The sequence below is a fragment of the Plectropomus leopardus genome, chromosome 7 (genome assembly GCF_026936395.1).
Source record: "Plectropomus leopardus strain MGB_pleo_1.0 chromosome 7, ASM2693639v1, whole genome shotgun sequence".
Lineage (NCBI taxonomy): Eukaryota > Metazoa > Chordata > Actinopteri > Perciformes > Serranidae > Plectropomus > Plectropomus leopardus.
Window position 1 is genome coordinate 28,932,336 of NC_142182.1, and position 17,066 is coordinate 28,949,401.

General features: G+C 39.0%; 1 protein-coding gene across 1 annotated transcript; it reads left to right on the plus strand.

The window, feature by feature from the left end:
- Nucleotides 1–1,385: 1,385 nt before the first annotated feature.
- Nucleotides 1,386–16,853, plus strand: dhtkd1 (dehydrogenase E1 and transketolase domain containing 1). Its single transcript, XM_042495623.2, has 17 exons — nucleotides 1,386–1,669; nucleotides 1,886–2,038; nucleotides 3,282–3,493; nucleotides 3,608–3,802; nucleotides 3,993–4,262; nucleotides 5,689–5,860; nucleotides 6,027–6,225; nucleotides 6,573–6,885; nucleotides 6,974–7,058; nucleotides 7,150–7,289; nucleotides 7,421–7,571; nucleotides 7,681–7,787; nucleotides 9,947–10,111; nucleotides 10,195–10,277; nucleotides 11,033–11,199; nucleotides 15,460–15,545; nucleotides 15,918–16,853. The coding sequence occupies exons 1-17, from the start codon at nucleotides 1,498–1,500 to the stop codon at nucleotides 16,017–16,019; spliced, it is 2,772 nt and encodes a 923-aa protein (XP_042351557.2). The 5' UTR covers nucleotides 1,386–1,497; the 3' UTR covers nucleotides 16,020–16,853.
- Nucleotides 16,854–17,066: the final 213 nt, after the last annotated feature.

A 17,066-nucleotide genomic window follows, 5' to 3' on the forward strand; every position in this document is an offset into this window, starting at 1 on the left:
TGTCTGTGTGAGTTCTCCCATTCTCTGTACCTTTAGGAATAAAAAAAAACAATTTCTTCAAAACATATTACCTCATTTTGTATTTTAATGATGGTTTGTGGAAAGAGCTTTTTAGCAAATTGGTCTAAAAAACCGTTAATGAGTGTAGTAAGTAGTAAGTTAGTTAAGTTTGGCTGAGATCTGAGAACTGTGGAGCGATGTCAGGGGGGCAGTGAGACTGAATCTCAGGGCCTCTGTGGGAATGAAAAGCCTGGAATGAAACTGTTTGCATTTTTTTTTATTTCTATGGACTTAGTGCCATAGATAAATTAAAATTGGCTGAATAAATCAGTTGAAAGACTGAACTTTGTATAAAAACAGTAGAAGCTCTCTGTGGCACCTCTTACCCCTTAAAGGCACAAAATAGTTTGGTCTGTCTCTGCACTATTTGTCTTGAGTCAAGTGAGTGAGTGAGAAAGAAAGAAAGAAAAAACTAACTTTTTAAAAAATGAAAAAGATGTATGAAGGAGATATGGATCGATCATGGGCGGAAAGGCGGGGGGCCCACAGAGCAGTTTTGAAATGTAACAAAATAAAACTTTTCATATTCCTCAAATTCTGGCTGCTTGTTTTTTTTGTTTTTTGTTTTTTTTTTTAAATATTAACAGTATTTACTTGTACGTTTACTTTCCATACTTAAGTACATTTAATATATTAAAATTACTTTTGATGCTTAAGTACAGTAAATATTAATAATATTTACTGTACTTCAGCATCATATAATATATAGGACAACTTTAAGACCTTAAGTAATATTCTTATTGGTGGCTTAAACTTCTACCAAATTATTTTCTGGTAAGAAATCTGTTGGCCTACTTTCACTCAAGTATGGCTTTCAGGTACATTATCTAAAAGTGCCCCCAAGACTTGTGCAAAGGGCCCAGAATATGCTGCGCCCGTGTCCATAGCATATGATCCACTTCATTTTAATCACTTAAAGTCGTCATCTGTATGCTATCTAAAAGACGGGAGAAAACTACGGCAATACAAAAAATATATATATACTGAGAGAAAATTAGAAAAAGGTCATTCACTTAACCACCTGAACTCCTCCCTTCAATCATTCAAATCCGGAGTCTGGTCTTCACAGGAGCTCGTGAACGCCGCACTGATCTTGACACTTGTTGCGCTTATGGTTGCGCTATGTCACGAGGGCCACTTCAGGTACTTCGGATATTTTTTTTTTTAAACTAGCTTAACCACGAGGAACCTCCAAATGTATCGCCGTTAACTACATAAATATAGACCCGGCGTTTTAATAAATGTGAGATTAAAGTAACAAAACATTAAACATGAATGACTTCCTGCAGCAACAGTGTTGTGAAACCAGTAAAGCTCAGCCAATGGGCTCCCGGTGCGGCGTCTCCGCCCTCACCGCCCCTCTCACGCCAGTATGGCCGCCGTCCTGTAGCCGTGAGTGAGTGCAGATTCAAGATTATAGCTTTAAACTTTCAAACAATGTCGGCTTTACTTTCACTGAGCAAGTCTCTGAGCAGACTGCCCCCGAGTGTCGCTCGGCAGGTGGTCGGCTGCTGTTATCACACCGAGAAAGGAGTTTACGGTTACCGACCCAAACAGACCGAGAGACAGCACAAGTTACACAGCGACCGCATCGCAGCGCTGAACCAAGGTCAGTAAACATGGGGTTAACTCACTGTATGGACATCTTCACATCACCGTGTGAGAGGAGCGGCAGCGCCACTGCAGCGTGGCCGTGCGTGACGCTGTCTGTCCGCTCATTGTTGATTCAGATACAGGGTGTTTGTGTTTGTGCGCCCCGAGGCTGCCTCTGACCGGGGTGTGTTTTCGGGACAGCTCGCCCTGACAGCTGCCTGTTGCTTTGCAGATCATGGTTTGGCCCGTCTGGTGGAGGCGTACAGAGCACATGGCCACAAGGCTGCTAAAATTAACCCCTTACTGCCCCAAAAGCCTGTTGTTGACAGCGTCGCGGAGATTACCGTGCTGACCGGCACCATCACTGGACTGCTCAACACCTCAGGTACATGAGCTGCGGAGAGCGTGCAGCACAAGTTTGGTTAACCCTGTGAAACCTGAACACAATTGATTTGATTTTTGTCAAAAACGTGGCGAGAAGGCATAAGCAGCCTAACAAGACATGGCCTAAAAGATAGCAATAAAAAAGTTACAAGAAAATTACCCACAAATAGGGGGGGTTTAAAAAAAAAACCCAAAAAACAGCAACAAAAACAAAATAACCCCCAAAATGCTCAAAATAATAAATAAATTAATAAAGCTGTATATTTTTTGTGTGTAACACGATTCAAAATATACAAAATTAGAGTAATTATAATACGTGTATGTATATTTTTCTGGGAAACAAATCTTGTTTATAGTTTTCATATACCCCTCCCTTTCTAAAATATGATAAATATAACCATGGTAATAATTTTCAGGTCATCCCTTTTTTACTAATGTATTAAAATTAGTAGTGAATTTCTTGCAAGGTGGATAATTGCCTTTTTCCCCTATGTTTTTGTGTAAAGAAATCAAACCAATTTGCTTAGGTTTCAACGGGTTAATAACTATGTCTCGTCCAAATCATGTTTTATTACTTGTGTACGTGCAACATCGTGTAACTTAAATTTTTTATGTTTGCATTTTTGTTTATTGATTGCTGTAAAAAAACGAACATTGATTCACTGATTGCAGAGTAAGTTGTATTTAGATCCTTTAATCCTGCCTGTGTAGGGCTCAGCTGCTAGAGTGGCCCCCCGTGCACAGAGGCTGTATCTCTGCCGCTCCGGCTGCGGGTTTGACTCCAGACTGCAGCCCCTTTGCTGCATGTCACCCCCTCTCTTCTTGTCTTTCACTCTTGAGCTGTTCTAAAAAATAAAGGTATAAACCAAAAAAATCTAAAAAGAAAACAAGTAACTGTGTATTTTGCAAAGTTCTTTACAAAGAACTGATTTTACTGCGTTCTACATTTGATTGGTTACAAACCTAAGGATGAAAATAGTTGCAGAATGGTTTACCAATTGAGATGAAAAAGTGTAGATGAGTTTACAAAAGGTCAGTTAGTTAATTGTGTTAACCATTCACACCGGGGATAAAATAGTCCTTGATCAGATGAGATAAGAATCAAAGACACTGGTGCTCTCAGTCCTGAGGAGTAAACCTCGGAAATCTACAAACATGAACATGAAAAACACCAAAGCGATTCTTTCCTCTGTTCACTTGTCATTTGTCAGTAATATCACAGCTCATTTAATGTGCTCCTGCAGGACTACGACACTTCGGCAAAGCAGAGGCCTCTGTGGAGGAGGTTCAGGCTTACCTGGAAGGAGCCTACTGTGGCCACCTGTCTGTGGAGACCAGCCAGCTGAGCAGCCTGGAGGAGAGGGAATGGTTCGCCGACCGCTTTGAGGAGCTCAAGAAGAATAGTTTCTCCACTGAGGAGAGGAGGCAGCTGGCCAAGATCATGCTGGAGTCTCAGGTAGACCCAACAAGGAAATCTATTGTAATATTTGACACATCTTATCATGTTACGTTTGGTATTGTCATGTATTTTTTAATGTTTCTTTACTTTTTTGTGTCTCACCACCTGAAGGAATTTGACCATTTTCTGGCCACTAAGTTTGCCACTGTGAAACGTTACGGAGGAGAAGGAGCAGAGAGCATGATGGGCTTCTTCTACGAGCTTTTTCACCACGCGGCCCACAGTGGAGTCACTGACATTGTTATCGGCATGCCCCACAGAGGCCGACTCAACCTCCTCACAGGCCTGCTGAAGTTCCCACCAGAGGTGAATCAGCCGTATTTAATGAGACATATACACACCCTGAAATTGTCCATGGCCAGATGGGATTAGATTGTTATGTTGCATGACTGTAATCAGCAGCACAAGTAAACAGAAAGTCTGAGCCAGTCGCCAGATTGTAAACAAGGCCGATACCATCAGCCAACACTGTTCACCCATCGTTTTTCCTCGCCAGCTCATGTTCCGTAAGATGCGTGGCCTCAGCGAGTTCCCCGAGACCTCACCTGCCATCGGTGACGTCCTCTCCCACCTCACCTCCTCAGTGGAGCTGGATTTCGGAGCCGAGCACCCTCTTCATGTGACCATGCTGCCCAACCCATCTCACCTCGAGGCCATCAATCCCGTGGCTCAGGGCAAAACCCGAGCCAGGCAGCAGCTCAGGCAGGAAGGAGACTATTCACCTGAAGACAGCGCTCAGCCCGGGGACCAAGTCATCTGTCTGCAGGTACGAAACACCTGATGCACACATGCAGCCAAGAAGTTTAAGTTTACAAGAAGAGGAAGGGATGATTAATGCTTTTTTTTGCTAAGGGTGGTAGAAAGACTGACAGGGAACATGGGGAGAGAAAGAGAGGACTATGACGCGCAAATCTAGATGTAATGTTTTGATGCCAAGTCAGTCTTTATCAGAATCACAATCTGATTAGGTTTATTGCCTCGAGTCTGTGTGCTCCAGTATACTTTGGACCAAATCTCAACAGTCTCTTCTCATACAACATTGAGAGCACTGGAAGAGCCTGCAATTCAAGTTCAAATTCAATTCCTGCAAGTGCCCTAAACCTAAAGGTCCCCAAAAAATCCAATAGGGATGACCAGACAGACTTAAATCTGAAATTTACATATAAATTCTAAATAATCTTAAATTTGAAGGGAATTTGGTAAAAAACAAACAAACAAACAGTGTATTAATTTTCGGTTTTGAAGTTTTGAAGCAATTGTATTCAGCGATTCTGAGACACTGTCAATCATCAGTCATGCGTGCATATACATTTACAACTGCATATAAAGCGTTCTTCTTTTAGTATTACTTTCTTTTCATATGTGTGGTTATTTATACAGTAAATGCAGTAACTAGCTGCCCCAGAGGAGCTCTTCCTTGTTTCTCCAATCTGTAAATCTCCCCCTCACTGTCCATAGATACATTTTACTTTTTGTCTTCTTATTAACCAATGCTCTTACTAGAGTAAAGAACATTTAGCACACTAATTCCATAATTGTCCATCACTAAGTGTGTTTTTTAATGCAGATTCAGATCCACATAGCAAATTTCTTATTAAAATAACACATCTTAAAGATAGTGCAGCCTTGGTGAGGCATACACTTTGTTATGTTAAAGGAATTCTTCACACCCCCAAATCACCATTTATATACCCATTAGCCACCCTGTGTAATGTTGAATTTGTAAAGAAAAGTTTATTTTTCTTGCATGTTGCCAGTGGACAGAGAATCCATAATCAACAGTAAAAACTACACCTGTTTACAAACTCTCACACAGCTCGTGCAGTATGATGCAGTTCTCATTTATCCAGTCGTATGCTTGGTACTTTCGAAACGCTTTCTGTCTTAAAACAATTGTCAGGTGCCCGTATGAACACAAACTTATCAGATGTAACAACAGTTGAAACAGAACGTGCAGTCAAAAACAGCACAGACATTAACTCGATCCACTAAGAAACAAATGTGTCCAAAGCCACCATTTGTATAGATTCCCAATAAAAGACATCTGAATGTCTTCTTTTCTGATCCAGGGTTTGTGGTCTGCAGTAGGTAATGACACACTAAACCTCTCCGGGGTTTTTTAAGAAGTAATTATCAAACCGTCCTGCAGTGTTGCCAAAACTGCAAAATGATCTCTGTTGTCTTCTCCACAGGTCCACGGTGATGGCTCTTTCACTGGCCAAGGGATCGTCCCAGAAACTTTGACCATTTCAAACCTCCCTCACTACAGAGTCGGAGGGAGCATCCACCTCATCGTGAACAACCAAGTGGGTTACACCACTCCATCCGAGAGAGGGAGATCCTCTCTGTACTGTAGTGATGTCGGTCAGTCAAACAAATGATCCAAAATTTGACGCCTTCTTATAAAGCAGAAAAAACTCTGTCAAATTGTTCTGCTTCTGTGCTTATGTCTGCACTGCCAAAATGAGGTAAACCCCGAACCGTCCTGTATCCTGTTCTAATCAGAAACTAATGGTGATTTGCACCACAGGTAAGATGGTGAACTGTGCTGTGATCCATGTGAACGGCGATGATGCAGAGGAGGTGATGCGGGCCACTCGGCTGGCTGTGGAATACCAGCGGCTCTTCAGGAAAGACGTCATCCTGGACCTGATCTGCTACCGTCAGTGGGGCCACAACGAGCTGGATGAGCCTTTCTTCACCAACCCGGCCATGTACAAGATCATCCGGTCAGTTCAATTTCCCTGGTTCACTTTTTATTTAAAATGCATTTTCACTTCAAAAGTTACCATAACATTTTCAGCATATTCCTCAGGATTCTTGGAGAGTAAACTTTGATATTCTTCAACCAGGTTCCTGTTTTCCTAAGTTTTTGTGTCAGAGTGACCATCAATTTGTTATAGCCTCTGAAAGGTTCATATTATTGTTCTAAGTGTCTGAAAACATCATGAAAAAAGAGACTTGTGTGTGAATAATTTGTCTGCATTAACAAAACTGTTATTCCTGTATAAATATATTGTGAATATTGTGTTCTGGTATATGAAACAAACATTTTCACATCGTTGTGTCCTCACAGATCCAGAAAGAGCGTCCCTGATTCCTACTCAGAACAGCTGATCTCTGAGGGTCTGATGACCGACGTCGAGCGTGACGAGATCAAGTCCAAACACTACGGCATGCTCAACGACAAGCTGGCCAACATGACCCTGTACAGCCCTCCGCCCACCAACCTGCAGGGCCGCTGGGGGGATCTGGTGGAACCCCAGGCCAAAATCACAACCTGGGACACGGGCGTCCCCATTCCCCTGCTGCAGTTTGTAGGAGCAAAATCTGTGGACATCCCCGAGCAAATCCAGCTGCACAGCCACCTCGGAAAAACCCACGCACAGGTACAACCATCGTCTCTGTCCTTTCTGTTGGATTGTCTGTTGACATGGCTGCAGCTTGATGATTTTTTTTCTTCTTGTGTGAGCTCAGGCTCGACTGAACAAGTTGGAAGAAGGGACCAAATTGGACTGGTCTACCGCGGAGGCTTTGGCTTTCGGCTCCCTCCTCTCCCAAGGTCAAAATACACCAGATTAAACTTTAAAGCCATTGAATTTTTTTTGCTGTCATGAAGTTGATTCAGAGATTTCAAATTGTTGTTGTTTCAGGCTTTAATATTCGAATCAGTGGACAGGACGTTGGAAGAGGCACTTTCAGTCAGAGACACGCTATGGTGGTGTGTCAAGACACTAATGACATGCACATCCCTCTGAACCACATCAGCCCTCAGCAGACAGGTTTCCTCGAGGTAAAATCCTTACAAACCAGATGAAACATTCAGAACATAATCTGTCTAACTCATATTTGTAACTTCAATTCTTGAATATCAAACAACGTCCTCCTTTCCTGCTCCATATTGTGATGTCTGTGTGTGTTTAGGTGTGTAACAGCCCGCTGTCTGAGGAGGCGGTGCTTGGATTTGAGTACGGTATGAGTATCGCACAGCCGAAGCTCCTGCCCATCTGGGAGGCTCAGTTTGGAGATTTCTTCAACGGAGCGCAGATCATCTTTGACACTTTCCTCTCTGGAGGTAAACGTCTGACCCCACTGGCGCCATCAGCAGATTTACAACGGCTCTAATTGTCTTATATTTATGGAAAAATCTTCACACATCAGATGTGAAACTGCTGTGTCCCCAGGTGAAGCCAAGTGGCTGCTCCAGAGTGGGCTGGTGATCTTGCTGCCTCACGGCTACGATGGAGCCGGACCTGAACACTCATCCTGCCGTATGGAGCGCTTCCTCCAGGTCTGTGGCGCTGAAATATTATACATGTCAAAGTATATTACCAGTTTCTCATTTTGTAAAAAGCGTTCATATCAACATCCCAGTTTTATTAAAAAATGGGAAGCGATATATCCAACTTGGCACTTAAAGGGAAACTTCTGAATTTTTCAACCTGGATTGTGTTTTCTTGTGGTTTGGCTAAGTGACTGATAGGAACAGCAATTTCTGAAATTGGTCCAGTATTGAGAGAGAGAGGACTGCAGACAAGAGCTGCAAAACAAGCGGCAATGTAACCTCTCTGAACATTTGTACACCGTCAATTTATGTCCACTAAATGCGCTTGTATTTGCCACTGAAATGTGCAGATTGTTATTCTGAGTGTCTGAGAGATTAGACCTTTTTTTTCAAGAGGAAGATCCTTTTTGTCTAACCAGCCTCGAAATTGCTATTGCCAAACCCACCAGACCCCATTCAAAAAAAACAGAAATTTTAGCTCAACACACACTCCATTCAAAGTCAACAAAAAACAAAATAAAACTTACAAAAACCACCTTGGTTTTATCTTTCCACGGTTCCAACAATCATCAACTCAGATTTGGTTGAAATAAATCCTTAATTCGACCAGTTAGATGTAAAAACAGTCGGAACCTATACACGCTAAAATGACTCTTTATTTAAAAGGAGTCTGGTGTGTTTGGCAGTGACCATTTGTGGCTGTTTATGGTTAAACAAAAAGAGTCGTATTTTAAACAAACAGTTATATCTCTGCGGGATCCTTTCCAAAATGTGAGACACTAAGAATTACAATCTGAACCTGTAAGTGGCAAAAACAAGCACTTTTATGGCACACTGAGGGAGAACAAAATTCCCCGAGTGGTCACATTGCAGGTTGTTTTACGGCTGCTGGCTGTAGCCTTCTCTGTCAATACTGGATGAAACTGTTGTTCCCATTAGTCACAAAAAATGGGAAAATAGGTTTCAAAAAAATTAAATCACCCTTTTAATATTATGTTACTGCCTGAAAACCAAACAAACATGGACGCTTCAGGTCAGCCAGAGTCATTTACAGAAATGAAATCCACATTGAACAAATTCAGTGCTTTGCTGTCAGCACACAGTATTCTTATCCCTCATACAACCAACTCTGCCATCATACAACCGTCTTAAGAAGTCAGATGATGTGAACGATCGCAAGTCATGATGTTTCTCATCTCTGTCATGCATCCCATGTTACATGAGCACCGTAGCTTAATGATACACTGAAAAAACCTTGGAAGTTTTCATGGAGGTTTAATGTTTTACTGCAGCCAGAGCAGAGGTTACCTGTTCACTTCTGTCCATTTGTAGCTTTGAGGTGTATTACTGCTTATAACATTTTAGCTAAAACGTGTCCCTGTCTCTTGATTATTTTAGACAAACTGTGTGTTCATGTGCTGGTACATAAATCTAAATAAGCAACATGACACATGCATACAGGGGGGAAAAAACTTAAGTCATATCATATTTAAATAAAATACAACCTGACACTAGTGCAGAATACAACGTGTCGTCTTTCATCAGTACAAAGGGATGTGATTCACCACAGAGGATACAATCACCAGGCAACCAACAGGAGTCAATCAATAACAAATCAACAGAGATAATCTCTCTTAATTGTCCATTAGCAAACAGCGTCAGATTGTGTCTACATCACTTCCTTGTTTACTCACTCATTACTCCCAACATAATAGGCACCCTGTAGATTACACTGTAGTGAGCAGTAAATTGAGACGTCAGGCTCTGAGGAATCATCGTTATTTTACGTAATCTCAGCTTTAGTGACTCACAGCTGTGTTTTTTTTAATCTGTAAGTGTGACACAAGAATGTGGGACTTTTAGCTTAAGAAATATAAATGCAATATGCTCTACTTTTTTTATTCCATTATGGTCATTTTTGAAGACACTATATGGCACATAATTTTCACACTCAGCATTAGGACACTTAAATAAAATGGTGGAGGGTAAATATAGTGAACTGTTTATTAAGGTAAGCAGTGATACAGACATGGTGTTTGTCTGAAACCGTTGACTGTTTAGATTATGGTCCATTATGTGTTTATTGTTTGAATATGTTAAAGGAGCTCCATATGATGTTCAGAGCGTGTCTGTAAATGATTGCTAACACGTCTTTTGTGTGTCAGATGTGTGACAGTAAAGAAGAGGGTGTGGACGGTGACAATGTGAACATGGCTGTGGTCAACCCCACCACGTCTGCTCAGTACTTCCACCTGCTGCGGAGACAAATGATCCGTAACTTCCGTAAACCTCTCATCGTGGTTGGGCCCAAGACACTGCTCAGGTTTTCTGTAAGCGTCATACAAGCATGTAACATTTCGACTGCTTTTCTCAGATATTTCCATACAAGCGGCTGAATAATGTGTTTTCACAGGGCGCGGCGTCCAGTCTGACTGACATGGCACCAGGAACATCTTTCAGACCGGTGCTGGGTGACACCTCAGTCTCAGCAGAAAGGTAACAAAGTCACAACATTTTGATGGATCTTTGAGATTTCTTAACCCTTTAACAGCCACACTAAGAAATACCTCTGCAAAAAATGTATAGACTGCAGAATATGTTAACAAAATGCATTCATTTCTCAAGAAAATTGTTTTCCTGGTATGATGGATTTCAAAAACTGCAAAAGTCAATGTAATATAATAAGAATAAAAAAAAAAACATATATATAAGAAATCTGAAAATAAAAGTAAATTCACACAATAAACAAACAAAATAAATAGATACAAATAAATATTAATAGAGTAAAAATAATCTGTATACAATATATGGTAAAAAACAACAACAACAACAAATTGTCAGTGTAATATAATGAAAATTTGGATAAATATAGACAAAGTAAATATAAAAAATAAACACTAATAATAATGAATCTAGTAAAAAAAAATATGGTATTATTATATAGTAAAAATAGAATTTAATAGAACTGCTTTATAATCAAAACTCTAAAATACATTGTATAAAAACATCCATATAAAAGTAAATTGGGTTTTGCCAACTTTATATTAAAGCAATTTGGTCACAAAAAAGTCAACGGTGCAATTACAAGGCCTGTTTAAAGAGTTATTTTGTAATTTATTTTTGTTTTCTAAAAAAAGTTTTTCTAGTGGGTGTTTTGAATAGCCCTTTTAAAAAAACTTGCTGAAGTGTTGAAAAAACTCCAGAAGCTTCACCCATACGTTCGGTAATTTTTTTTCTGTTATTCCCCGCAGTGTCCAGAAGGTGGTGCTGTGCTCTGGGAAGCATTACTATGCCCTGCTGAAACACAAGGAGACCTCAGCAGCCAACCAGAACACAGCGCTCATCCGAGTGGAGGAGCTGTGTCCGTTCCCACTGGACGCTCTGCAGCAGGAGCTCAAAAAATATCCCGCCGCCAAAGGTATGTGTGGGACCTCCACCCTCACTGAAGGCAGTCACACTGACTGTTTAAGTGCCATCAGAACAACCGATTGTTTGATTCCAGTCCAGTAGGCGAGGAAAAGTTCATTACTGTATGTTTTATTCAGGTTTGTCCTTGTGCTGCAGACCAGAGCTCGCTTTGTGGACCAATTAACACTGTGACAACACTGTTGTTGTGAAAATTTCAGAGTGAAGTATTAGACTGTGCTCCTAACATACGATACCATCTCTGGCCTTTATTTCAATTAAAAGCCAAAGAAGAAACACAGCAGAGAATAAAACATGAAATATGACCATCAATGAATAAATTAATAATATATAAATGTACACAGACAGAAATGAATAAAAGAATGAACAATTGCAAAAACAAATATGTAAATAAATAGATACAGGGATATATGAATATGGAAAGAAATCACAATCTAGTAAAGAAATAAATGAATAAAATAATAAGTAATTGCACAAATATATATAGAAATAAATACAATAGTTCAGGAAAAAAAGAAAAAGAATTAAAAAAATGCTATAATAAATAAATAATTTAAGAAATAAATTAATTTAGGAATAAACAATAGCTCAAATTAATACTGAAAAAAATGCTTAAATAAATGCAGATGTGAAGACTTTCAACCTCAATAACATAGACATAGAAATGCATGAATAAATAAGGCTTTTTTTATATATATATTGATACAAAAGTCATTTTTTGTGCTCCATAGAAGAGAACAAATTCACAGCCACTACAATAACCCCACAGTAAATACAAATATGCTGAAGCTCATAAAATTTGATTTGGAGCTGCAATTGTTTGTATCATCACGTATTTACAGAATAATTTCATCTGTTTTTATTTGCCTCAGTTCAGTACATTTTCGCCTAAAAAGTGTCAAAGGCCAAAGGGACGTTTTCAAGACGCATTAAAATGAATTATGTAAGATAGATTGTAAGTCCACAATATCTGTGATTTTCATTTCAGCAGTCAAAGGTGTTTAGTCATCTGGATGGTAATTCCTTTAGATGGTAGTGTGTAATATAATCTGGAGTCTCTTTGTGTCCACGGTTCCTCTTTGCTGACATGCTTGCTGTGTTTTGCATAATGTCGTGATTTCTGAGGTATTTCCCTTTGTGTGTGCACGTTACATCATACTGCAGTCTTTATGATGCACAAGAGGCAAGTTTATTTATATAGTACTTTTCACACACAGTGGCAATGTGTAGTTTTTTTTAGCTTAACCTAAAAAATGCATTAAAACATTGAAATGAAATAACACTTTAAGACAAGATAAAGGACAACTAAATATGTTTTATTTTGCACTTACAGGACAAAAATAGAACCCAAAAATGGATCCTAAAGCGAACTCAGATCTTCAGGAAGTTTGTTTAAGATAAGAATGTTGTGCAGAAAAACTAAAAGCTCCCCCTGTGTTATTTTAATCCTCTTAATCTTCCTCCTTTATAATTTTTCTTTAGAAATCTACTCAGACACCTTAGCAATAGGCTTGCCCATTAAAAATACATATGCTGAAGAGTTTTAGGTCGTGCTGAGACAAACTGTATGTCCTTAAGTCCTCGCTTTATTTTCAAGGTAATACACTCATCCTGCACTTTTCCTGATGAGGCTCAGATGCTTTTGCTTTCAGTCTTCAGTGAAAGTGATTCAAAGTGAGCACCGGCCTTCGACCTTTTATTGTCAACAAAAAATAATTTGACTTTGGTCATTGTATACCTGGAGGAAAGAGATTTTTCTTTAATAAACTTAGGACCACTTTATGACACAGCCATCTTTTTTGAGTGTCGGGCAGAATAACAATTACAAAAGCAGCTATTTAAGTGAGTCACAGTATGTTAAATGCTACTCAGCAGCGAGCGGCAACTTCAATAGAGGTCTGACAGTTGCCACTTTGAAACAGTCCCAAAGAAAACATTAGACAACTTATAAAAGAAACCCGAAATGCCGGTTAATCAGCGTTTCTGTCAAACAAAAATCTCATCAGACTTGTTTTCACTGCAGGGCTTTTGTATAAAGTGTCTCTGTTATTTTGTCCACCCTCTGTTGCTGAATGAGTGTCAATCCAGACTGCAGCTGTGATTGCTTCACTTTGTTGAGCAAGAGGAACTAAAGGCTTTCAGTGTCAACATCCTTCTCTTTAAACATACATCTTTGCAGTCGTGGGTTGTTGACTGTATAAGAAAAAAGGATTAAAGCTCCTCTAATGAACTGCTGTACAGCGTCTGCACATCAAATGAGGAGGATGCACTTTTACATAAAGAGAGAAAAATCACTTCTGGGTTTGCTGCTGTTTCATCGAGGTTTTGAAACTCAGTCTAATCTTTGAGGGTTTCTGACACCAGTCTAGAAAAGGTGAAATGTGTTTCTGGGGTTTACTATCTGATGTAGAAAACTTCACCATCTTCACCAAGATTAATAACTCAATGAGCCTCAGTTGTTTTTACTTGAATTAAGGATATAAAACTTTACTAAAACTAAACTAATAACTAAAAAAAATAATTAACTGAAAACAAAAACAACATCTAGACTTAAAAAACAAACAAAATCAAACGTTAATAATATAACGTACTAAAATAGAATAAAAAATTTAGAATATCTATTTATTTATTTATTTATTTTTGGCTTGTTAATTTTGTCAAGTCTGTCTACATAACCAGCATGAGAAGGCACTGGTGCATATGTTTGTGACACTGGGATGTCTACATCACTGTGAGTCAGTTGTCTTTAATAGTGCTGTGTTTGTGTTGTAATATCTATTCTAAACTTCTTAAATGTTGCCCCCTGACAAATATCCACCATATTATAACTAAAAAAAAGTAAAACTAATACAGAAACTAATAAAAACAGGGGAAAAAACATGTTTCAGCAATAAAAACTAAACTGAAATGAGCAAACCCACTCTAGAAGCTAAATGAAACTAAACTGAACTGAAAACTATAATAACTCTGACTTTAATGTGTAAGTTTAACACGACATAAATCTGGCCAGAGGAGATCTTGGTATAGATCACATTGGGAGTTGCGTCAACGTCTTATCTTCTGCTTTTATCCTAACCTCCAGACACACCGAGTCTCCTCACGTAATGTAAGTGTGAAGGACTCAGAGGCCTCTGAAAACACAGTACACAAATCATACATTGATGATGTTCACATGCCCTCGTGTCTAATGTTTTGTTCTACCACACTATCCATATTCTAAGAGACTTGCATATCTACTGCAGCATTTAATACTGCAGTTTGAATGTTACATGATTTAGTTTAACAGTATATTTCCTGGCATTCACAAAAACTTCTCCAATTAAGTTTTACCAGCACAACACTGCATGTACTTACACTGTAAATGTTTCGTCCTCATCCATGATATCCATCAGTACGCTCTTTTGATGTCATTTTTCAACCTTTTAGCTATAGTGTAATCTGTCTGTCTAAAAATCATCAGTGCTCTCTGGCCCTCCTCGCTCAGTCACATATCTCGCCTTTTACATTTTGTCCATGTCAGTCTACAGCTAATCGAAAGCAGTGTTTGTCAGAGGCAGACAAAAAACAAAATAACAGAGCGCCAACACTATATTATCATTGCTAATTAGCCTGCTGACTGCTTTCTGAATCAATCAATTAATAATTTTGCTACTACAATGACAGAAAATCTTTAAAACGACCATCACAATTTTACAGGTGACATATTATATCATCGGACCAGCTCTCCAACAACCAAAGATATTTAGTTAATTTTAATACAAGAGTAAAAAGAAAATTTATATTCATATCTTAGAAAATTGCTGTTGATGCTTTCTGTAAAACTACCAATTAATTAATTAATTAATCCTGTAATCATTATACCATTAAAAAAAATTTAAACAATTATATTACATCCTTTAAAAACAAAACTGTGATCCTTGTCTAGATAAACAGAGTGAATCACTTGGTATTCTGTTAACTGAAGGTACTCTGTGTTCCAAGGCTGGATTTTTTACCATTTGCATTAATACAAATGTCATTGAAAAATGACATTGGAAAGTTCAGGTTTCACTTCCGCTCTCTCTATTCCATTGTTCTCACCTCCAAAAACTCACTGAAGCAAATCCAGTTTCAGTTGGATCTGGATCAAACCCTCTGTGGTCAAAGGGCAAAAGAGCAAAACTCTCCAAGCTGCATGAAAAAGTCACATGTTTGATGAGTCATGTCCTCTTTTGCTTTCAGTGTTATTGACCTTTAATAAATTCCTCCACAGAGTTTGTTTGGAGTCAGGAGGAGCCGCAGAACATGGGTCCCTGGTCTTTTGTAGCACCCAGGTTTGAGAAGCAGCTGGCCTGCAAGGTAAGCACGGTGTCAAACTACATAAAGCCAGCTGTTTCTGAAAATTCATTCTTAAAAGGACAATTCACCCCCAAAAGCAAAAAGACATAATTTTCCTCTCATACGTTGTGCTGTTTATCAGTGTAGATTGTTTTGGTGTGAGTTGCTGAGTGTTGAGTGTTGGAGACATCAGCCATAGAGATGTCTGCCTTATCTCTAATATAATTAAACGAGATGGCACTCGGCTCGTGGTGCTCAAAGCACCAAAGAAACAGATGTGAAAAACTGATAAATAGCACAACAGGGACGAAGAAAAAAAATGTATTTTTGATTTTAGGGTGAACTGTCCCTTTAAAATTTCACATACTAGACCGTCCCTTTTGTCTTTCTCAGCTCCGGTTAGTGAGCCGACCTGCGCTGCCCGCCCCTGCTGTGGGAATCGGGACCCTCCATCACCAGCAGCAAGAGGCCATCCTCACTGCGACCTTCTCCTGAAACACTCAACTGGACTGGGAACTAAAATAACCAGTATGAAAGCATTAGCACTTCACAACGTACTGGTATATGCTGTGCCAAACCATCGCTGCTAATGTGCTGCACGGCAGATACACGGGACCTTTACAAGATGTGCGGTTCAAAAGATAAATTGCTGACTAACATAAAGAACAGATGAAAGAGAGAGTTGAAAGTATTGTTAATTATTTTTATCTCTTACAGCGAAACACAAGTTTTTAATTATTATGTTTGTGGTTTAAAGAAAATGTTTGAATTCTAGTCTGCTTGTTTTTTCCCCTTTTTTCTCATTTACTGTGCGTGTTTTCTTCATGAGTTCAGCTACAAAGCGCTGTTGTTAGAAAAAGGATAATTGCTAATGCAGTTGGGATCTGAATCGAGGCCTTAGAAACGATGTTTACAATGGGAGTGACGTTAAGACGCGCTGTCGGCTGACCATGGTATTTGTAACGCTGGGTACTGTATCTGTGAAACTGGTACGAACTCCACATTTTTGGAATCAAAACTGTTAAATTGTCTCATGCACTCAGTCTGCACATGCTGTCCATTTTTAGAAATACCCTTGAAATACTTATGTAAGAACGAGATTTCTGAAGAAACAAAAAAAAAGGTTTGTTACCATTTTGAATGTTGCATCCAAACATGACGTAGTACAAATTTGGGCTAATAAGTGCTGGATTATTGTCATTATGTAATGATTGTTCACACTATAACTTTAATGAAAAAAAGGAAAGGCATTTAAGGGCTAATGTAAATAAATCATGTCAAGTAGATTTGAAATGGAAATATTTTCAAATAAATCTGTCTTCACGTTTACGCATCATGTTTTGTTTTGTTCTCCAAAATTTCATGCTTGTATATAAGCCTATTAAATTGGACTTGATGTTATACAAGTTTCTTTTTCAAATACTTTTTGGTAACTGTTTTCTTAATGATCAATTTGAGATCATAATATCACTCTACATGAACTCCGCTGTTAAAGCCAGTCTACAGCTGTGAAAGGACTCAAAGATCTGTTGCTGTTGGAAA